Here is a 21,646-nt window from a genome sequence, read left to right as displayed (position 1 = left end):
AGTTAAAATCCTCTTGCCTCACCATTAGCAATTTATTAACCTGTCAGTCTTCCAGCTCTGGCTATGAATGTCCAATGGCACCATGGCCTGAGCAGAGGCACTTGCTGTGCTGGGGGAAGGCTGGAGCCCTGGGGCCCAGGCTGTGCCCTGATGCCAACCACCTCAGGGCTTCCTGCTTCAGCCGCCCCTTCTCCAAAGTGGGAACAATGGTGGTGACTTCACCTCTGAGGTGCTGGGAAGCCAGATGCCATCAGCTGGGGGACAAAACCATAAGAAAATTGAGTGAAGCACTCCTTTTTTCCACACGTGGGGGAGGACAGGTGACCTTCCCCTCCCGGCACAGGCTCCAGACAGTGCTTTAAAAGCTGTCACTGGCACCCACAGTACAGAGCCCAGCTCAGCAGGGATTGTGCAGGGTCCCCCATCATAATACTGGGCACTATGGCGAGGCCCCAAATCCCACACTCTTGGTACAGACAGCCAGCCTGGGAGGATAAAGGCAGACTTGCTCTACTCAGGATGAGAGTCTGTCCAGACGTGGAACACAACACAGCTTGGCAGCTTTCTAAGATCTTCCAAATGGTTTGAAAAGGCACTTCACTCCCCATCCCAGGATGGAGAATATACCTGGGAAAAACCTTAAAAAGGGAATGTTTAGAAGAGGTTCAACAGCAAGCAGAGGCTCTGCAGCACCAGGGCAGCATCCCTCCCTGGCAGAGGGAGCAGTCCACATGCTAAGGTCAGCATTGAGACATCCCACGCAGCACACACCCCCGTGGTCCCACACAGCTGCCGGTACCCAAGCCAAGTCCAAGGCCCTGGCAGCCCCAGTGGCCTAGGTTCAGGCAGACACGGTTTCCTGCCCAGCCTGCCCTGCCCCTCCCCAGGGCCCCAGCCCAGCTCGCAGCTGCCCAGCCAGGGGGCTGTCGGGGTGCAGGCGGCAGAACCGGCCCAGCGCCCAGATGGGGAAGACGTTGCGGTACGCAGTGTAACTGATGGCACACGACTTGTTGAACACCCCGGCAATGTTCTCCTAGGAGAGAAGCAGAGAGCAGAATGGTATGAGTGACACGGGACTGCAGGGTGTTCAGGAACGCCTTGGGAAGACTAAAGATGTACCTGAGGCCAGTCCCCATTGGGCAGCTGCTTATCAATCAACACTTTAATGCCTCTTTCCAGCACGTCGATGTCAGGGTACCTGCAAAGCACAAGAGAGATGTGAGCACCCTCATCCCAACTGTCTGCAACACCCATCCATGCGCTTGGGGAACTCAACCACCTCCAGGCTGCCCCAAGCTTGTCCCAGGCATGCTGAATGCTTTGGAAAGGGCCCCCCACAATCCTAGGACACCAGAACATTTTCCCAGGCTGGAGGCCTGTAGTTGTGATCAAAACCTTTGCTTTGCATTGGCCCACACCAGCCAAGCCCAAGGCCCAACACAGCCTGCATCTCCCATCTCCCTGAGCACTCGGAGCCAGGTGAGGCTGCTCCTACCTGACAGCCATGAGCCCCAGCAGGGCCCAGCAGGTGTTGTGGATCTGTGATTCAGCACTCTGCACATACGTGCGCTGCTCGCAGGACTCGAAATCCTCTCCCCACCCACCATCTGCCATCTGCTTGGAGAGGAGGAACTGGCAGGCCTGGGCCACCTCTCGGCACGCAGCCCTGCAGGGATGGGGCACAGAGTCAAGACAGGATTGGGGACAGGGAGCATTTGGGCACCCACGGTTCTCAGCTGTAAAGAGAAGCTGTGCCCACAGTGAGTGCCCTGGCCATATTGCTCCTGGAAGAAGCAGTCCCTGAGGCAGGAGAGTCCATGCACAGCAAGGGCATCCCCCTAGCCCCACCATGGAGTCCTGCCCTGACCCAGGAGGCAGGTAGGGGCAGGGCACCCAGACAGCCCCTTCTCACCCATCACGGTATGTGTGCTGCATGCAGGCAAACGCCTCCAGACCAAACCAGGTGCCGTAGGTGAAGCAAACCCCCCAGCTCCTAGGAGGAAGGGGAGAGCAGCACTGTCAGGGGTGCGACCCAGGAAGAGGGAGGCTGTGACATGGCTGTGTTCACAGAACAGTAGAGAGCCAGGCACAGAGCTGCAGCCTGCCTTCCCCTATGGCACAACCATGTCCAGTCCCACCACACCTGCTCCCAGCTAACCCAGGTGTCAGCAGAACTGGAACCACCCTGACCCCCAAGGCTTCTCAGGGTCTTGTGCAATGAACAAGGTACCTGCTCCACCTGGGCTGCAGGGAGAGTAATGGAGAGCAAAGCACAGCAGCTAGAGGAGGATCAGCCCCTGCTTCTCCTCCCACAGATCCTACCAGTCAGGAATGCCTGCCATCATGATCCCTCTCACTCTGGGGCAGCCAGAAGAAAAGTGGGCACTGAGAATACAGCTTACCCTTCCCAGGACCCATCCGCTCGCTGCTTCTTGCGACAGAAATCCAGGCCCTTCCGCAGAGTCTCCCTGGACAGAAGAGAAGCCACCCACTTCAAAAGCAGCTCAAACTCAGTGTCTGCTTCACTGGGAGCTCCATCAGCCCCACTGAGGCTTTGATGGGTCCCATTATTGGAGGGCACAAGAGGCAAAAGCATGCAGACAGGCAGCTACATGGTTCAGGATATATGTAGGTATAACGTGGGTGTATGTGCCCCAGCTGGGGCTTCTCTGCCTCATGGCATTGGCAAGCAGGGACCCAGCCTGCAACTGGCTGCAAGAGCAAGACAATTGCTAAGTCAAGAGGCAGACAGATCTCCACCAGTTTCTCCCAGCCTGATCCCAAACAGTCTATGCCTTGCTACCCTTGGGACAGGCGGGGCCCCAGACTCTTGCAGGGCGCTCTAGTTTGGAGAAGTCACCAGTATCCAGGCTGGCCACCACCGGGGCTGCCCCATGCCAGTGTAGAGATCCAGGCAAGACCCCTAACAGGACTCAGCAGGGGCTGTGCCAAGAGGCCATGGCAGGCATCTTGAGAAGTGCAGCCTGTCTTCTCCCCTGCCCAGCTCTCATCTGAGAGCTTCACCTGATCTCCAGGGCTCGGTGCTCAGGGAACTCGCTCTGGAAGTGTCTCAATGCCTGCATGACAGCCGACGTGCACTCCACGTACGTGTAGTCGATCATGATGTCACCTGCCAGCGGGTGAAGGGTATCAGTGCCACAGCCCCTTTGCGGGTCAGCTGCTGCCAGCCTCTCCCTCAGACCCACAGCACACTGATCCTACATCAGACACCCACTGGGCATGGGGAGGCCAGGCCACTTTGTCCCTTCATAATGGGCAGAAAAACCAGCCCCCACAGCTCCCCTTACCAAACACCTCCGAGGGGTTCAGCATCTCCAGTAAGTGGCCTCCTCGCTTGGTTTCATATGTGGCAAAGCCTCCATCCGAGTTCCTCATGCTCAGCAACTGCCCAGACAAGCAGAGAAGAGCTGGGACTAGCTCACAGGCAGTACCACCCCAGTCTGGCCCCCAAGCCAGGTATGAGGACAAAGTCAGACCCACAGGTCTATGGGGCTGGCAGACAACCAAGGTCTCAAACCACAGGGACAGGCAGGCCCAATCTAGGCCATCACATCACATTATGTTACATAGGCAGCTCTGTATCACAGCCAAGAGAGTGTTGCCACACCAGGCCTCAGATCTAACCAGATCTAATACCAGATCTAACAACCACTGAGGCCTTGACTTCTCTTACAGGTTTACCTGTCTGCATTTCCCTTGGCCCTAATTTTTGCAGCACTTACCACATTCACAGCATCAAAGAGGCGCTCGGGGGGCACGAGATTGGCTATGAAGGGACACTTCTCCTGCAGCAGCATGACCGCCTTCAGCCCCTCTGCTGTGCAGTCTGCCACAATCCAGCCACAGTCCCGCGTGCTGAAGGGGAAGCCACCCTGGAAATGGATCAGGTGAGCTCAGCACCTTCCCCTGACCTTGTAGGGGGGTAAGTGTTGCCCCTCATTCCTGTCCCCCCTGCCCAAATCCCCACCCTGGTCACAAGTCCTTTGGAGATCAGTCCCAGTCACCGTACCTTGTTCATATGGCGATAGTATTTCTGGTAGTCAGGTGGGTTCTCCGGGATCTGCAGGAGGCAAGAAACAAGTGAGGGCAGCCTGGAAGTGCCTGGCTGCAGGACCACAGGCTGAAACCATTGCAGGTGCAGAACAATGTGCAAGTGCACAGCACCTGTCTTTCACTGAGGGAAGCAGACAGAGGTCAGCTCTGGAGCAGAGTGCTCAAGAGAAATCACCTTTTGGCCTGGTTTAAGCAAGTGTTGCTAAAGTCCCCCCCTTTGGAAGCTTTCCTGCCAGGGAACCATCTGCTTTGAATGCTCCCATTGGCAACACTGTGAACAAGACTGACTGCATCTGCACCAAGCTGCTGGTGACAGTGACCCCCACCTTGAGCCACTGGCCTGGCCAGCAGAACTGAGCTCATACAGTCACTAGCCAAGGGGCCTGGGTTTCCCAGAACGGTGCCTCAAATGTGTTGGTAAAAGAGAGGACGAAAGGCAAAGAAGCCTAAGCTGTAAGTTTTGCAGCCTCTCTAAGCTCAGCCAACCCAAATATCCCTGGGCCTGGCCAAGGTCCTCACCAAGCTGCAAAGATGGTTCCCTGAAAACAGGGAGCAGAGAACAGGAGGTTGTCCCTAGAACTTCGCTAGTCCAGCCCTTCAGAAGAGCTCTTCAGAAGGCAACAGATGCGTCAAACAGGGTTCTGAGCAGAAGCCAAGTGTGCACAACCAGCCCACCAAAGGGCTCTGCTCACCTGGGAGAACCTGAGGAACTCATGGGCGTTCTGGAGGCAGGATGTGAATTCAGGCATCTCCTGAGCTTCTGCCTGGAAAAAAAGGCACACAGTCAGCACTCAACAAGGAGCTGTGGCCACCAAACATGCTCTGAGCAGATGTATGTTTGCCTAGCTCAGTCACAGGATGCCAGGCCAGAACTGACACAGCAGAGCTCCAACAGAGTGCATAGCAGGAGCTCTGGTATTCGGGGACATGTGAGAGGAAAACATTTTCCCAAGGCAGCACGTAGCACTGCAGGGTGCATTACCTCCAAGAAGGCTTGAATGGCAAAGGCAGTATCCCAGAGCTGGGATCCATTTGTGCCCTGCAAGAGAGAACGTTGATAGTGAGAGGCAGGTGCTAGCCAGCACCCTGACCCAGATGTGGGGTCTATGGGGCAGCATATCCTTCCCACATCACACCCACTAGCTGCCTCCACCCTGTGTCTCAGTTTTATGCCATTCAGCATCACAGCTGATATGCTGGCACAGAGGGGACAGATGCAGTAGGTAAAGGGACAGCAAGAGAACAGGAAATAAGACAGCTGCTTCAGCCTGCTCTGTGCACAGCCAAGGCAGGAGCTCTGGCCAGCGCTAAGGAGCAGCAGGACACAACGGCTCTGAGAGAAGCAGAGCTCAGACCACATGCAGGATCAGGGGCCTGGCTTTCTTCTTCCCTTCTCCCAGAGCCTGTGGGAATGAAGGAAATGGAGGCCTAGAGCTGCCCCCTCAGCTCACAGCCACAGAGAGGCAAACTAGCAGGACAGGCACTATTCCCTCCTGGCACAGCTGGTGGAAGTGGCAGTGAGACAGAGAAGGCCATCAGGCACCAGAGGTGAGGTGCCAGGAGCTCAGGCTCGGGATGAACACGCTATCCCATTACTCCATGGGCTGCCCCAGCACGCCCTGGTCCCTTCAGTCATAGATGAACTCCTACAGCACTTCACCTGCATCTTCATGCCGTCAAGGCCCAGCCTGTGGGAGAAGAGAGCACAGTGATACAGCACAGGCACAGCAGGAGCACCAGGAAGCAGGTCAGCAGCCCCGGTGTGCTTAATCCACAGGGATCAGAGCCCTGTGCCGTGCCAGGAGGGTCACACTCAGCCCTTACCAGAGATAGTCTGGGATCCTGGAAACATGCTCCTGAAAAGCTGGGGAGTTCTTCCCATCCACAAACCAGCGAACCAGCATGTTGATCGTCTTGGAAATCTGCCACAAGGAGCACTGTCATTGCTCTGGACAGAGCTCCTTCCAGCCCCAGAGACATATATCCCTCCCACCCAGCACAAAGCCATCCAGAGGTTGTCCCGGCCTTGATCCCAATGGCTCCATCACCCAGCATAGCTGAGTTAGTGGGGCAGATGCCATGACATTACTCCAGAGCTTCTCCTCACAGCATTTCTCTGGACCTCAAGGACAGGTACCCCTCACCAGCTATCCCCATGCTCTCTGCATCGCCTGTGCCCTGTTGGCCTTACGCTCTTAAAGATCAGGAGTTAAGCAAGATCTGGTGATTATTGGTTACATGCCACAAATGCAAAGCTCTGGGGAAGGGCACAAGCTGGTCCCTAAATAACAAAGGGCGAGATATTTAAAGGATTAACAGCATATGTCCTACTGGTCCGATGCTGATGCACTTGGTGAATCTATCATCAGCTTTGATGTGGTCGTACAGCTCTGTGATGGCTCGCTGCCGCAGGTGAGTGCTGTGGTGGGCTTCATACACGTTCATGATGGCTACAGGAGAAGAAAGGGACATGCAATGAAAACAAAAACCCACCCCGTGCAGCCAGATTCACTTGCTGTGGCAGGCTGCACCCTGGCTCACACCACGACCAGTTGAGGGAAGCACAGAACTGCTCTGCCCCAGAGCAGCCCGAGGACCTGGGCACAAGGCCCTGATGCTCTCAGGGAGGGAGAAGTCCATGGATCACATAATCCATGTCTCCAGAGCGTACAGCAGTAGCTGCCAGCAGACCCTGAAAAGCCCCCATGGTGCAAGGCAGGTTCAGCTGCACGAGCAGCAGCAGAGAGTGGCAGGGGACAGGGCCCCCCGCGCTCACCGTAGGCAGCGCCCAGCAGCCAGCTGTGCGGGGTGTACACGTCACAGGCAGCCACGTTGTTCCTCTGCGCTGGCCAGTCTATGCTGGCATAGTCCTGCACGTACAGCTCCTGGCACGAGACAACACAGGGCATCAGCCTGGAAAGCTGGGAGCAAGCACCCAGGAGCAGTTACTCTGCTGTCTGACAGAGTGACCACGCAGGGATAAGAGATGCCGCTTCGCAAGCCAGAGGCCGGCGCACAAGGACATGGCCAAGCGCAGCAGGCAGTCGTGGAGCCATGTATCCTTGCCCAGGAGGATCAGCTCCTTCCTTACCTGCCTCAGGCTCCGTATGAGCTCATCCTCTTCTGCTGACAAACGCTTGGCGTAACAGTAGCTCATGGGAAGGTAAACCTGGCGGCAGTGACACCAGAGCCGGGATGGGTGGGCTGGGAACCACGTGGGAAGCAGCCTGATTGCAACAGAGAAGGTTGTGAGGAACAAGGAGGGCCTAGGGCAACACGGAGAGATGGTGTGTGGAATTCCCAGAGCAGGGCACACCTTTTCCTGTCCCCTGCACCAGGGGATATAAACACAGCCTGATCCTGCTGAGATCCCCCCAGCAGGGGTGCTCCCTCCACACCAGGGCCAGCAGACACTGCTCCTGGCCCAGATGACAGAGGGCAAGGAGGACCTTGAGCTCAGAGAAGAGGGAGGGGAGAAGCCAGTTCAGTCATGTGGGACTTTGAAGGCAGAGGCCCAGACTGACAGCTACTGGCATTTGATGACAAAGCACCAGCAGCCCTTGGTCCTGTGCAGCCCCTGATTTCCCCCAGAGGTAATGTCACACACTTTCCCTCTCTGACACCCAGCAGCCCTCTGAGAGGCCCAGAGAGGGTACAAGTGAGGGTTAGGGTTGGTAGCCTTACATGTGGCTGTCCCCTCTGCTAAAGGCCCAGTTCTGGCTGGCCAGAAGATACTGGTGACAGGCAGGGAGCGCACAGATGTATCAGGGATCCTGTGGGTAATGCTAATTGGGCTGAGCTCTGGCACCTCCCTTGGGTGCAGTGTTCAGTGCTATCCACCCACTGGCCGGCCTGCTGCTGGCTCCCAGCTGACAAGCAGCCTGACCACCTCTAGTTCCAGACCATAGCTGGAGTTATCCCAGCAAACACCAGTGCCTGAGACAGTTCTGGGTCGAGGCTGGCGGTAGGACTGACAACATCTCCTCCCTCCACAGCGAGGGGGGCACATACCACATCTCTGGGAGAAGCGTGTTCATTCCCTCCCAGCTGTAAACGTTCAAGACAGCCAGCCAGAACTTGCCCCAGGAAGGGATTCCCACAGCACCTCCTGCAGAGAACAGTATCAGCTTACAGGGTTAACGCAGCCATACCAGCTCCCTTCTTTCTTCCCCATCACAGGGCCCACTTCTCCCCATATCTGGGAACACACTACTCAGGCTGGGACACACGTCCTCAAACAGGGCAAGCAGGCAATGGTACAGAAACATAACACAGCTTCCCACCACTAATTGAAAACACAGGTGCCACCAAGGGCAAGCAGGAGCAACAGTACTTCCACTACCTGGCAGCCCCCCATGTTTTATGCTGCCCTTCATGTTCCATGTAGCCCTCAGGTCCAGCCAGACCTCTCTGACCAGTGTCCCAGCCCCATGGCTGACCTTTGCTGTGCAGGTTGACACGGGCCCGCACGACGTCAGGGTCATCCGGTCCGAGCCCCAGGATCCTCAGTGCTACGTAGTTGAGTGCTGTGCCAAACACCGTTGATTTGTCTTCCACATGCCTGTCAGGCACATATACAGAGACACCACGACCATTAGCCAGCTATTGGCATTAGCCAGGCATAACCCACTGCGCAGGGCTGTCTATGTCAGGGTGAAGTGGAATGCCGGGGGTTACTGTGAAAAAGGGGGACCCAACTAATCCAGGAAGAAACATTGTTCTGCACTACCCAGTCGCACACGATGCTTTGGCATATAGTGACACAGAGGAGATATGGCCAGACTTGATGCTCTGGCCATCTCTATGACAGAGTACCTGAAGTGCTGCACAAACCAAGTCCAACCACCCAGAGCTATCACAGGTGCCGAGCCCCCCTCCCTGAGCCTGGGCACATCTGACAGCAGCTCCAAGTGCTGGACCTTGGAGAGGCCATCCCTCAAAGAAGCATCTTTGCTACTCACAAGCCCCAGCCTCCGTCCGGCAGCTGCACAGAGCGCAGGTAACGTATCATCTCCTTCCGGAACCCCTCCGGCAGCTGGATTTTGGCCGTGTGGCAGGTGATGAGGAGACCTGGAGGACCAGACGGGCCGGCACTGTACAGAGCCGAACTGCACACACCCACCCCCGGGCAGGTGCCCCAGGCCTACCTGGCAGCAGGAACAGCGGCCCGCCGTAGTCGCCCGCCCAGTGCCCATCCTCGGCCTGCAGGGCCGCGTAGAACCGCATCCCCCTGCGGGCTGCCTCCCGGGCCGAGTCGGCCGCCGGCAGCGCCCGTAGCGCCGCGCCCTGCGGGGAGACAGCGGCACCTCAGCGGGGCGCCCCGGGAGCGGCCCCGCCGCCCCGCCCGGGCCCCTCGCACCGTGTCCAGCCCGAGGCTGTGCTGCTCCAGCGCCGTCTGCGCCCGCGGCTCTCCGACATCGACATCGCCATCGCCCAGGTAGCGCCAGCGCTGCCGCCCACCTTCGCAGCGCAGCCGCCAGGCCGGCAGCTCCGTGGCCGCCGCCGAGCGCCGAGGGCCGCCCCGCCGCCGAACCGCCCTGGGGGACACGGGCACCCTGAGCCGCGGGCGCCACGGCGCTCCCCCCCATGGGACCGCGCTGCCCGCCGCCACCGTCGCGCCCAATCCCGATTCCACCACCGTGACCCACCCGCTGCCCGCTGCCATCGCCGCTCTCGGTCCCGGTCCCGCTCCCGCCGCCGGGGCCGCGCCGGAGCCACCTGGTCCCACATCGCCTCACGGGCGGCAGCCAATGGGGGCGCGAGGCCGGGCGGAAGCCCCGCCCCCGGCCGTCCCCTCACGGCTCCTCCCGCCCCGCCCGCCATTCCCGGCTGAGGGGGGGGCGGAATCCCGTGTCCTGAACGTCTGACCCGGCCACACGGACCGCGCTGCTTGCCCGAGACTGCACACCCCGACAGCCCTCCCGTCCCTCTGGGGGACAGCGCCAACCGCCAGAGCGACTGTCCCCACCTCCCTGCACCCCCAAAGCCCAGCCAGTGGTTCCCATCGTTAATGGCAATAACAAACCTGGGTACGCAGCTCATGTTTTTAGCCCTTCAAAGCCCCTCGGCTCAGGAAGGCTCCGAAAAGGAGCTACAAACGCCATCAGGCACACAGGGGTGTAAATCCCAGAGATGCTGTACTTGCTGTGTTGAAAGGGCTGGGAATTTGTGTATGTGTGAGGGTGCGAATTTATCATGGACTTTGTTAAATGGAGTGATAAGATTTCTTTCTGCTGCTTTTCAGAGTGACTTGGCTTCCCTCATGCCACAGAAGCGACACCAGATCAAGCTCAGCTGGTGGAAAACCCCCTCCACCTCTGTGCACTGCCTGGCACAGCCACTCCTAGGGACCTCAGGGGGCCCAGGGATGAAAGAGCTACTCCCAAATGTGGCACCCATCAGCATCCCAGGACAGAAACAAGCCTGTCTCTTACTACTTATAATACTTAATACTTATAGTATATCATGCACACTACAAGTCGAATTTAACTTGCTCCTCTGCTAGCAAATAGCTCTTCACTCATGTCCAGCATCACCTCAGGGATTATTTGGAAAGGATGCAGTAATTTTATTTGTGAATTAAAGAATTAATTTGGTATTTATTTTATAAACTAGGCTTATTTTTGGTTTAAGACAAAAAGAATTGTCGTAATGAATCTGCTGAGATGAGCTTCATGTAAGCATCTCCACTTCCTTGCAGATGCCAAAATCTCTAGATAATTTATGGTAATGTTTGTCTAAAGGCCGTGGTGGAAGATGAACCTCTTGGATTTATTTTTCTGTCTTTATACAACCTGCCTGCCTCCAAAATTTTTAATAATTGCCAAACTGCTGTTATCTCAGCATTATTTTTATACAAGTTTTTCTATGTCTGGCCCTCAGCTGAGCTCAGCCAGGAACAAGCTCACCTCTGGCTGCTGGGTTTGTAGCTTCAGACATGGACTCAGTGCCCATGGACAGAGCTGGGGAACCTGCTCCCTGCAACACTGCTCTCTGTGCTGGCACTGTGAGTGCTACAGAGGCAGAAGCAGCTTCTTCACCCTCCCACCCAAATTCCACTGCTTTCATTGCTTTTTTCTCCCAATTCAATGACTGCTGGCCTTTGTCTCGTAGTCTGGCAGAGCCTGGCGCCACACACATCAGAGAGACAAAGAAACAGGCTGGCTTGTCTCTCTGAGCCTGGTATGAAGAGCCCACATTGTGTTTTACCACAGAGAGGGAGACAGGCAGAGGGCTGAAGTGTTTTGCTCGGCCTTGGGCACTGTAAAACCCCCTTGTTTCTTTAAACACATCAGCCCAAAGTGCTGGCCAGGAAGCACTGACTCTGAGGAAAGGAGCCCCAAGGTCACACTCCTGATCAAAGATCAGGACATGAATTTTAAAATAACAGAAGCGGCTGAAAGCACAGCCAGCTCACAGCCCCCCACCCATGCCCAGACCTCCTGGACTGTCACTGGCTGGGTCAGGGATGACCCAGGAGACCAGTGTTTGCCAGGATATGAGCCTGGACAAGGATCAGGGAAGTCCCTTGGAGCTACTCATTAGCAGAGTCAGGAAAGGAGCAAGGTTTTTGGTGTTCCTACCTGATCCTACTGCTCCTTCCCACTTATCAGCAGATCATTCCAGACCACACCTGTAAAATAGAGAAGTCAGAATGATTTGGGGGTGAAATGAACAGTAAGAATCATCAGGGAAGGGTATTTCAAGACTGTTTGCGTTTTGATTTGTCAAATGCTAATTTTTCTGTTCCATTTTAATGAAAGGTCACTTTCCAGAATGACATCAGAAAATGGTTTAAAGAAGCTGAGCTAGGACCTCATCTCTGACTAGAAATTATGTGCTTTAATGCATTTCTTGGCTAAGGACCGAGCTAACAGATCTACCAGATCAAATTGCCATCAGCAGAGAAAAATAGTGTTTCTTTCCTGCTGACAGAGAGCCCCATTTATAGCCAGCTCTTACATGAATGCAAATATCCACGGAAAAAATCAAATAGTGCAAGACTGTTGACAAACTACCTCTGCACTAGAAACACCATTGCCTAAAAGCATCTCTGCTGTCCCTGCCAGTCCAACCAGAGCACAGATAACTGGTGTAGTTTGCAATGCCATAAATGCAAGAATTTCAGGGGCCAGATAAATATTTAGAGTCAACATACTCAGACTTAATGCTAGGGAAATTATTTTTTCTCAAACCAGTGTTTGAACCTGTTACAAAAGCTTCCATGAGCTGATGTAAACAAATGATCAATGTAGATGGGTTTCTTTCACACCAGTACATGAAAAAGTTTTTAAGTAACATGGTAGGTGGTGTCTCAGTAGATTTGGGGAACGCAGGAACTGCCAGGAAATGTGTCTGTCCAGCAACCTGGTCTTGCCTCTTCAAAGGGACTTTTTTTTTTTTTAAGAGGTCCAGACCTTCATCCCACCCCCCAAGCATATATATAAGGCTCTTACCCTTTCCACATTTCTCTGCAGGAGCTGAGTGTGGCAACAAAATGGGCTCTTCATCATGGGCACTGTTCACCCGTCTTCTTAGTTAGCAGGAGTGCCGCGTTCTGAGTCACACTGAGCCTGAAATCCAGCAAAGGCCTCCGACATAAAGCAGTTACTGATCGAGTGCCAGATCGAGTCCTGAACTGAAAAAGGTGTAAATGGCAACATGCCACAACAGTAACATCAGACAGCTTCAACTTTGGCTCATACCATCTTATTCCTGGGAAACAGCGTGACTTCGCAGTGAAATACAGTGAAACTTGCTTTCTTCAGCATGTTCTCTGTGTTTATTAACCATTTGCTTGTCCTGTGTCACCGGGAACAGTCTAGGTGAAAGATGCTGCTTGCTGCTCTTGCTGTTTGTCACCTGCTGCTCTTGCTGTTTGTCACTTACTGCCCTCCACATCCTCCTTCCCTGCTGGCCTGCCTGCCAGTCCCCACACAGCGTCACCTCCATCGGGTCTGTGTACAAGCCTGAAAGGGAGATCTCTGGTGGAAAGGAAACTTCCAGCTCTTGAGTTTAGACAAAAGTGCATATAATGCCGGTTAACGGTGGCTGCTGGGGCTGGCCCGGGACCTGGGAGCCCCCCGCGTGGCTGCGACACGGACAGCGGGTACACGCAGGCAGGAGATTCCTGCCCCCCCAGTCACAAGGGTGGTGTCACAGTCACTGGACGAGTGACAGCCGTATGAGAACCCACGGCCCCTCCAAGCAGCTTTTCGCCGGGGTATGGCAGGCACACCGGCAGGGATCCGGGAGGGGCGGCTGCTGCCGCCAGCCCTGTCCATCAAGCACTGAGAGCCCGATACAATCGTGATTGCCCCGCAAAGGCACGGGGAGGGGGCAGAGAAGACGCGGTCGGGCGAGTCTCAGGGGTGCACAGTGAAGGGACAAAGGGCCACAGCGGCTCCCACGTGGACGGCCGTGGGCTGGCCGCGGGTCAGCGCCACTGCGGGCAGCACTGCGGGCCCGGAGCCCGGCCCGGACACCCCCGCCTTCGCCTGCCATTGGCTCCAGGGGCTCCCCGCCTCCGCAATAAGAAGGCAGCGAAGCCCCGGGGCGCCCATCGCTGAGCCACAGCCCCGCCGGCAGCAGGGAGGTGAGAGAGGCCGGGGGATGCCGGGCGGGGGCAGCGCCGGGGCACCGAGCGCTGCGGAGCCGGTGAGGAGCTGAAACACTCCTCAGCCTTGCGGACGGGGAAGGAGGCAGGTCGTGAGCATGCAAAGGGCTCTTAGAATGCACGCATGAAGTGCTTCGAGAATATTTCCTACCTGATCGGAAACAGTCCTTCTGTTTGGACACTGACTGCTGCATGGGGGAGGAAGTCAGCTGGAGAATAAGGCGGTGGGATGAGATTCAGTGCCTTGTGGTGGAGAAACAGGAGCCAGGTCACGGGGCAGGAAACATTTTACCTGTGGGGTATGAACGAACAGAGTGCCATTAGTTTTTTTCCCAGCTTTTGGGAAGGTGGTTTTGCATCTCTCCCTTTTTGGTTTGTCTGTCTGTTTGTGAAATCTGCAGGAAACGCTGCAATCCCAATGATTATCAGTCCCAGGAGGGTCCCCAGATCAAGTGAGGGAGGAGGGAGGTTACAGAGATGCTTATTTCGTCCTACTGGCACTCATCAAAACTGGCTCCTGCCTGGTTCCCCTGACTGCTCGGCTGGAGACAGGCCTGCAGGCAAAGGCGTAGGCGAGGCTGCCTGTGACAGAGGGGACAGCAAAACTGTTCTGAAGCTCTGTGAGCAAAATGAACCCTTACCTGCCCCTCTCCTCGTGTTGTGGCTCTGCGTTTCTCGAGAGCCCCTGAAAGCAGAGTCACAGTCTCTCATAAGCTTTTCCCCTGAAGCCAGAGCTTCTGTCAGTCCTTCCCAGCAGAATGCTTTAAGCACGGGGTCCGGTTTTGCTGATCGAGGTGGCTGTGCTTCCAAAGCAAAAGGAATTGCTGGAGCTTGCCCAGGTTAATGTCCTGATCGCCCCCTCTGACCTCAGAGCCACGCCGTTACCATGTCTGAGCTGGAGAAGGGCATGATCGCCATCATCGATGCCTTCCACCAGTACTCCGGCAAGGAGGGAGACAAGCACAAGCTGAAGAAATCAGAACTGAAGGAGCTCATTAACAATGAGCTGACCCATTTCCTCAGTGTAAGTATTGTCCTCCTCACAGCTCGCCTGGCCGGGCTCAGGTGGCATTAAGCAGCCTCCGCACTCCACTAACTCTGTCTCCCACGGGGAGCAAGAGCAGGGGAAGTGGTTTATCCACACATCAGGGTGCTAAATCATTTGCTCCAGCTCTGCAGAGCAGCAGGACAAGTGCAACAGCCTGCATGGCAGGCTGGGGTGTGGGTTGGATACTAGGGAAATTTCCTTCCCTGAGATGGGGAGACAGCCTCGCCCCAAGGGGCTCAAGAGGTCTCTTCCCAGCAGCACAGCTGTGGCTGCAATTCCCAGAGGCACAGGGCAGTGCCCCAACACAGACTGGAAACGATGTGTCTGAACAGAGATTCAGCCACGAGAGCACCGGAGAAGGGGGGACATGTTACTGTCTGGGTCCCACTCTGGTCCTCCCCAGCTTTGGCTGCCTATTTCTATCCCTTCAGGAAATCAAAGACCAAGAGACTGTGGACAAAGTCATGGAGGCACTGGACAGCGATGGGGACGCTGAGTGCGACTTCCAGGAGTTTGTGGCCTTCATTGCCATGGTCACTGCCGCTTGCCACGAGTTCTTTGAGCACGAGTGAGCTGGTGGAAAGCAGGCGAGCCCCTTCTGCTCATGCTGGAGAGATGCAAGGCAGCATCACTCCTCTGGGAAAAGGAGTGGGTGTGACTACAGGCTCCTTAGAGTTCAGCTTGTGCTAGACTTCAGCAGCTTAATAAGTTCTGCAGCTTTGTGAAACAAAGAAAAACCTGTACAGCTCAGGAAAGCCTACCGGCCAGCACCCACCGCGCTGGAGGCAGCATGTGAGTGCCTTGTCTCAAGCTCCTTCCCTGCTGTTGTAAGCCAGGAACATGCCCAGGGCTGGAAGCAGGCAGACGCTATGATCCAAGCTTGCTTGCAAAGGAATAAGGGAAATTTAAGGGCTGAAGGACAAGGTGATGCAGAGGGGCTGGTTATGGAAGCCTGTTTCTGAGCCCACTGGCCTGAACAGGAAGGCTCCCAGTGATTCCTGTGGGCTCCGTGCATGCCATTCACCCAGGAAACCCAGCTCCTGGCCCCTCACAGGGGCTCAGTAGAGCCCACCCATTTCCTGGCAAATTGAGACACCCTTGGCTTGCAAGGCAAAGCATAACTGTCTAAAAGCATAACCATCTAACAGCCCAGGCTTTCCCCTTGTTGATCAATTCTCCCTGCTTTTGGCAGCCTGCAGAACTGGAAGCAACAGCGTATGAGGCTTCTGGGCTGGGGTCAGCTCCTGGGCCTGGGATGTGCCTTGGTAAGGTGTCCAGGCTCAGTCAGAAGGGATGGGGGATTGGCCCAGTGTGACCACAGACCAGGCACAGCCTCCTGAGTGTGTGGAAGTGGCAGAAATAAAATGTGGTTTCGGTCTCTGGTGAAAAATGTGTCCTTTTGTGACCTGCACCGTCAGAGCGGGAGGCTGGAGGATGCAGCCTGAAGCACTGCTATAGCTCATGGCCCTGGGTTTCTTGTTGGGCATCGACCCTTCACCTCCTCCCTGGTGTCACTGTGGCTGGCCAAACAGCTCAAGGTTGTCACCACCACCATGTTCCATCTGGCTGTCCACACTGGCAGGTGCACCTGTGAGAACAAAGGAGCACAAGGCACCTCTGCAGGAGTCATCCAGGGGCTTGCAGTTGTGAGCCCTTAAAAAGCCTAAACTAAACCTAGGGCAACCTCCCCAAAGTCTATGCTTCTGCCTTTTTCAGTCTGCACCTGCTGTCCAGCTCATCAACACCTGTGAGTTGGGCATTCCTGGCCAGCAACATCAATAGTGACAGATTCATGACAAAGATGCTCACAGTTGTCATTGTTTTTACCTCATTTCCCATTTTATAACAATTTCTTGCACAAAATGACATGTCTTTGGACAGGAACCATCTTGCTGCTCTCACCTGTCTCCCCCAAGCTCTGCAAGGGGTCACTCAGGTAGAGTCAGGCATACAAGAGACCCCATCTTATACTTCACCTGGCACAAAAAGCCATTTTGCCATCCCAGGGTAGCGCTCATTTGTTGAGACAGTTCAACTGTTTTCAGCACTAGTATGGAGCTGAGGCACTGTGTGACAAAAACAAATGGGGGCAGACAGTGTCCTCAAGATTGGGAAGGGTAGACAGGACTCATGACCCTCTCTGGAGCCTGAACCCGAGGGTGCGATGCTTCCATACAAGGGTCTCCAAATCTCACCTGCCTTCTGCCCCCCTGCAGCAGCAGCGCTCACATGATGAGGAATCCTTCCCCAAGAGCAGGCCCGTTCAGCAGCTCTGCACAGCACTGCAGCAGCAGCGAGCTGTAACATGCAGCCTGAACGCTGGCAGAGCCGGTGCGACACGAGAGCAGCAGCAGGGAGTGACACGGCAGGACTGCACCCGTGTTTCTGGCAGTAAGGCTGATCCTTACTCAGCCACACCACTGCTGGGAATTCAGAGAGGCTTCACCCAGCACAGGAGAAGGTGGAGCTGGTGCCTCTTGTCAGAGAGGAAGAGTATGTGTCCTCCTTTGAGGTGAGCACCCTGACTGCAAACGCTGCAGGGTGCAGTGCTCAGGCTACTGAGCCCCTGGCACACCTCCCGGGCCGGCAAAATTGAAATTCCTGAAACAGACAGCACAGTCACAGGCCTCACCATCACCCAGCCTGCACTGCAGCTCTGCCCCCCTTGTGTTCCTTGTCCCTCTGCACAGGGGGTGGCTCAGCTCAGACCGTGGACTGTGGGGACAGCTGTACACTGGCACGGTGGGGGAGGCCAGCAAAGCAGTTTGGGCAATGCTGGTCCTCTGCCAACAACTCTGCTGATCCCTCAGGCCTGTTGTCCCCTCACACACACAGGACAGCCACAGCCAGCCACCTCCAGCACCTCTGCTCACAGCCTGGGCCCCCCCCGGACCGCGCAAGCCCCGTGCCCAGCCTACAAAACCCCATGCAAACAAGGGGGCTGTGTACAATACCCGAGGTGTGTACAAGACCTCACAGGCACTGATTACATTGATCTGATGTTGCATCAAGTCAGGAGAGCTCAGAAAATCCATGTTTCCATCATCAATGACAGCCTGCAGAAAGGCAGGTTTGGTGACAGTGAGCTCTGAGTTCTGCGCTGTGGGACCCTCAGGGCCCTGGAAGGTTCCCCCAAGGATCAAACAGCAGCTTCACACCAGCAGAGCCTACCTGACGTAGGACACATTTGTCAGTTATGCTTTTGACTCTCTATAAAGAGGAAGCCAACGAATTTTCCACCAGGAAGGACACCAACGGAAGGTTTCATATATTACAGACTTCTGTTCAAGATAAGACCTACTTTCTAAAAGTGAAACAAAGAGAAGAAAGTACAGTAACAGGAAGGGCTTGAGATGCTTAAAAGACTCAAATTCACTTCTGAAGCTAGAAAATTGACAGAAGGGCAGATTTTGTACATCCATGCTGTATTCTACCTCTGCTGAATCGCATTTTCAGAATTTAGAATGATACCATTACTTTTTGCTCCGGGAGATTAGAATCTGCACTTTTACTCTCTCCGCAGATAACTTCAGGTGAAGTGCATCTGTGAAAGGGATCCCTGCATCAGAGACAAAATTACCAGCACTGTAAGAGTACTTACAGCCCCCCCCAAATGTTCTTCCACACAGGATCTAATCTTACTGAGTGCTGACTGTTGCTGTTAGCATATCTAAAAAAAAAAAATATTCATCTTGTTAACTGTTGATGGAAGTGCATCCAGACTGAATCATTCAATATCAGAGTTTGCATACTGACAGCAAGAAAAATAATTTAAGAAGGAAACCAAAATATGTTTTTTTTCATAAATCAGATGTGGACTTTTACAGACTCCAGAGAAGGAACACAACCAACCATAGCACTGTCATTCACATTTGGCAGAAGTAAAGACAAATCATGATTTTGCAGTTACTTTGCCAGGTAAGTTTTAAGGAATGCTAGAAAAATAGCAATGTTTATCACTTCCAAAATGTTTATCACTTCTATGTTCAGGCAAGAATAGGGTTAAAAATCCCAGAAATGACTGGAGGAAAAGACATATATTATTTTAAGAAATGTACCGAAATACAAAAAAAGACAGAACTCTGCTTATATGGCACTGGCATAACCAAACTGGAAATAGAACCTGGTGTACCCAGTTCCTCCTAAACAACACAAAACCAACACAAAATCTACATACAAACACAAAAATTTGGCCAATTAGAACTGGCCATGACGAGAAGCTCTGGCTTGGAAACATCTCATTTGAAATATCTGACCAGATAAATATTTAAAGCATATTAACTGGCTGAATATAAACATATAAGCAAGAATATACCAAGCATCAAGTAAATGCTGAAGTGCAAAAAAGTTAAAAAATTATTTCATGCAGCTTTGCCAGCTGTAAATTAGTTCTTAGATGTAATCCAGCTCTATCATCTACTAACACAGTTTCTGGCCTGATACACTGATATACGGGAAATGCGCAAGCTTTCCCTTTTTGCCCTTAAAACAGAGTTGTGGATATTCTATAGAAACCAAACCAGAAGCCTATCCAAAGAGATCCTTCAAGTGCACAGTATCTGTTTTCATAGAATGGCAGGGAAACAGTGGCAGGGAAACAGCATCAAAATAATCAGGGACTTGGTACAGAACGCTTGCAACGTGCACTTAAAATGAACACTGCTTCCTTTTTTCCACTGTAATAAATTCCTGGGTAACAATTAGCAATAAATAAGGGCGTTAAAGCAATCTCATAGTACTGCTGCCAAAATGACATAAAGCTTCTAAAAAGTCAGTGTGAAGTGGTGGCTCACAAAGAACACTGCTGCAATAAAGGCAGCTTTATTAATGTTTACAAAGTTATTTACTACTCACCGGAGTCCAGTCTCTCACCCCAGAATAAATCTGAAACATTCTGCTTCAACAGCAGCCCTCCTGCCCCATTCCCTCAGCAGCACATTATTTCAGAAGGAGACAGGGCTTAGAATCCCTTCTTAGTACATTTTCTATTCCCACAAATCAGGTAAAAAACCCACAAAGGACAACAACAAAAATCATCCTTGTACCTTTACTACGAGCTGGGATTTCAAATGTCGTACCCATTTAAGATGAATTATAGGTTTTTGAATCCCCATCTCATTAGCTTTGAGGAAGATGAGTTAAGATGTTTTGGCACTAAAAACCCCTCGTGCTTTAAATGCATGTCACACAGAGCACTCTCTGGATGCCAGGCACAATGCCTTGCTGGAATCAACAGTGGGAAGAACAGCAAAGGCTCCAAGATGCCTTGTTATGTGCACTGCTTTTAAACACAAGTCACATTTTGCAGGATCAATTCCTGCCTGTTTCCTAAACCTACTGCTGGTACAAATGGTTTCTGTAGGTACCTCACCCCTCTTGCCTTTTCAAGCCAAAACTTTGCCTTCATTTAAGACACTACAGTTTAATTGGTTTCCATAAACAACTATCCTTCTTTAAATCTGAGTAAAAGCAGGTGCTTTGGCCAGGAACCCCCGAAAGTCTGTGTTAAAAGATGCAGATGACATGAAAAAATCCCCTGCCAGAGCCCCATTCCCAGGATGGAACACCCTGTAACCACGGAGTGTTCTGCACACCATGCTGACTGTGGGCAGCCTCAGCAGAGTCTGACACAGCTGCTGTGCCCCAAATAAGTGTTTGCCCTGAACCTTGTGTCAGAGGAAGAACACCAGTTGGAAATGCGCTCTGGAGTAACGCCGGGGCAGCACAACGTTTTATCTGGATAAAAATTAAACCAGACACTCTACCTCCCATGACCCACACTGCAGGAGGGCACAACAGCTGTTTTAGGGATTTTTACAGCCTTCCAACGTGCTGCCACAGCAGCTGTGGGTGAGCCTGGTGATGTTGCTGGAGGCTGTCACCTCCGTCCTGCTGCTTCTGCTCCGGCTTTTCCTTCCCAGCCAGTGCTTTCGCCCTGGTCGGCATCAGCCTGGATTGGCATCAGGCCTCTCTTTGTCCTGGGCTGGTGCCTTTTACAATGTTTCTTGAAGGTATAAATTCTGGCTTGTGCCTGGCTGCAAACCAAGCAGGGGCACGGCTGGACCTCGCTGTGCATCCTTGCGCGGGGCTGGAGCTCAGAGGCCCCGGAAAGGCTCGGCCACACGTGGAGCAGCAGCGAAGCCCAGAGATCACCAGGTGCTGCTCAGCGGAGTGATGTGACGTGCACCGTGGTGGTGACATCATACAGGCCCAGGCCACCCAGCATCACCATGGCAGCGACATCATACAGGCCCAGCCCTGCTGGCCCCGTGGCAGTGACATCGCACAGGCCTGGCCCCGCCGGCACCATGGCAACGATGTCATATTGGCCTGGCACCACTCTTACCATGGTGGTGATGTCATACAGGCCCAGCCCAACCGGCAGCACCACGGCAGTGACGTCACAGAAGCCCAGCCCCACCCTCACCATGGTGGTGATGCCATACACGCCCAGCCCTGCTGGCCTCATGGTGGGGACAGCATACAGGCCTGGCCCCATGGCAGTGACATCATACAAGCTGAGCCCTGCTGGCCCCATGGTAGTGACGCCATACAGGCCTGGCCCAGCCAGCACCGTGGTGGTGATGTCATACAGGCCTGGCCCAGTCAGCACCATGGTGGTGACATCATACACAGCTGGCCCCATGACAGTGATGTCATACAGGCCCAGCCCAGGCTCGCTGCCCCCGCCCTGAAGTTTCACAGAAAAAGCTCTTTAAGGCACTAGTCTGCCCGAAACACAGGTGCAAACTGTGCTAAGCCAAGGTTTTGATCTAACAGGCCCAAGTTTCAACATCCATCAAGTCAGATCGTCACAAGCTGTTTTGAAATGTTTAATGAGCTTTTTTTGTTTTAAGATTTAACTTTACAAGGCAACTTGTCTCACTGTCATCAGTATCTCTCAATAC

General features: G+C 53.9%; 2 protein-coding genes and 1 long non-coding RNA gene across 4 annotated transcripts; 1 reads left to right on the top strand and 2 right to left on the bottom strand.

Annotated features, from left to right (window-relative positions):
* Nucleotides 1-2: 2 nt before the first annotated feature.
* On the bottom strand, nt 3-9,748 carry LSS (lanosterol synthase). Its single transcript, XM_051787174.1, has 22 exons — nt 9,723-9,748; nt 9,434-9,611; nt 9,222-9,360; nt 9,036-9,144; nt 8,514-8,635; nt 8,086-8,182; nt 7,166-7,301; nt 6,851-6,959; nt 6,406-6,524; nt 5,899-5,996; nt 5,735-5,762; nt 5,057-5,113; nt 4,767-4,838; nt 4,031-4,081; nt 3,744-3,893; nt 3,309-3,405; nt 3,025-3,130; nt 2,403-2,468; nt 1,913-1,993; nt 1,496-1,666; nt 1,120-1,198; nt 3-1,033 (listed from the first exon to the last, which is right to left on the bottom strand). Exons 1-22 carry the CDS (start codon nt 9,737-9,739, stop codon nt 842-844), a joined length of 2,274 nt encoding a protein of 757 aa, XP_051643134.1. The 5' UTR covers nt 9,740-9,748; the 3' UTR covers nt 3-841.
* A 149-nt stretch (nt 9,749-9,897) lies between these two features.
* LOC127470997 (uncharacterized) lies at nt 9,898-13,409 on the bottom strand. The gene is made up of 3 exons (XR_007904515.1): nt 12,780-13,409; nt 12,531-12,712; nt 9,898-11,707 (listed from the first exon to the last, which is right to left on the bottom strand). It is a non-coding gene; the product is annotated as an uncharacterized LOC127470997 (long non-coding RNA).
* A 133-nt stretch (nt 13,410-13,542) lies between these two features.
* S100B (S100 calcium binding protein B) lies at nt 13,543-16,281 on the top strand. Of its 2 annotated transcripts, none has more exons than XM_051787229.1 (3): nt 13,543-13,669; nt 14,562-14,714; nt 15,170-16,278. In XM_051787229.1, the coding sequence occupies exons 2-3, from the start codon at nt 14,577-14,579 to the stop codon at nt 15,308-15,310; spliced, it is 279 nt and encodes a 92-aa protein (XP_051643189.1). In that variant the 5' UTR covers nt 13,543-13,669; nt 14,562-14,576; the 3' UTR covers nt 15,311-16,278. The 2 variants fall into 2 exon arrangements, with proteins under 2 accessions (XP_051643189.1, XP_051643188.1); XM_051787228.1 differs by having other exon boundaries at nt 13,654-13,731; nt 15,170-16,281.
* The last annotated feature ends 5,365 nt before the right edge of the window (nt 16,282-21,646 follow it).

The sequence above is a fragment of the Manacus candei genome, unplaced genomic scaffold (assembly GCF_025592945.1).
Source record: "Manacus candei isolate 608988 ecotype Guabito, Panama unplaced genomic scaffold, ASM2559294v1 h1tg000023l, whole genome shotgun sequence".
NCBI classification, from domain to species: Eukaryota; Metazoa; Chordata; class Aves; order Passeriformes; family Pipridae; genus Manacus; species Manacus candei.
The sequence above is the reverse complement of the archived record's forward strand: the minus strand, read 5'-3'. Positions and strand labels throughout refer to the sequence as shown.

Bases quoted from the DNA above. Each gene is read 5' to 3' on its own strand.
- LSS (XM_051787174.1), bottom strand. The intron at 4,839-5,056 runs GTAATGCACCCT...CTTTTTTTCCAG, and splicing joins CCATTCAAGCCTTCTTGGAG to GCAGAAGCTCAGGAGATGCC. The intron at 2,469-3,024 runs GTGAAGCTCTCA...TCTTCTGTCCAG, and splicing joins CACCGAGCCCTGGAGATCAG to GGAGACTCTGCGGAAGGGCC.
- S100B (XM_051787228.1), top strand. From the start codon at position 13,687: ATGCCGGGCGGGGGCAGCGCCGGGGCACCGAGCGCTGCGGAGCCG. The intron at 13,732-14,561 runs GTGAGGAGCTGA...CTCTGACCTCAG, and splicing joins CACCGAGCGCTGCGGAGCCG to AGCCACGCCGTTACCATGTC. The intron at 14,715-15,169 runs GTAAGTATTGTC...CTATCCCTTCAG, and splicing joins AGCTGACCCATTTCCTCAGT to GAAATCAAAGACCAAGAGAC.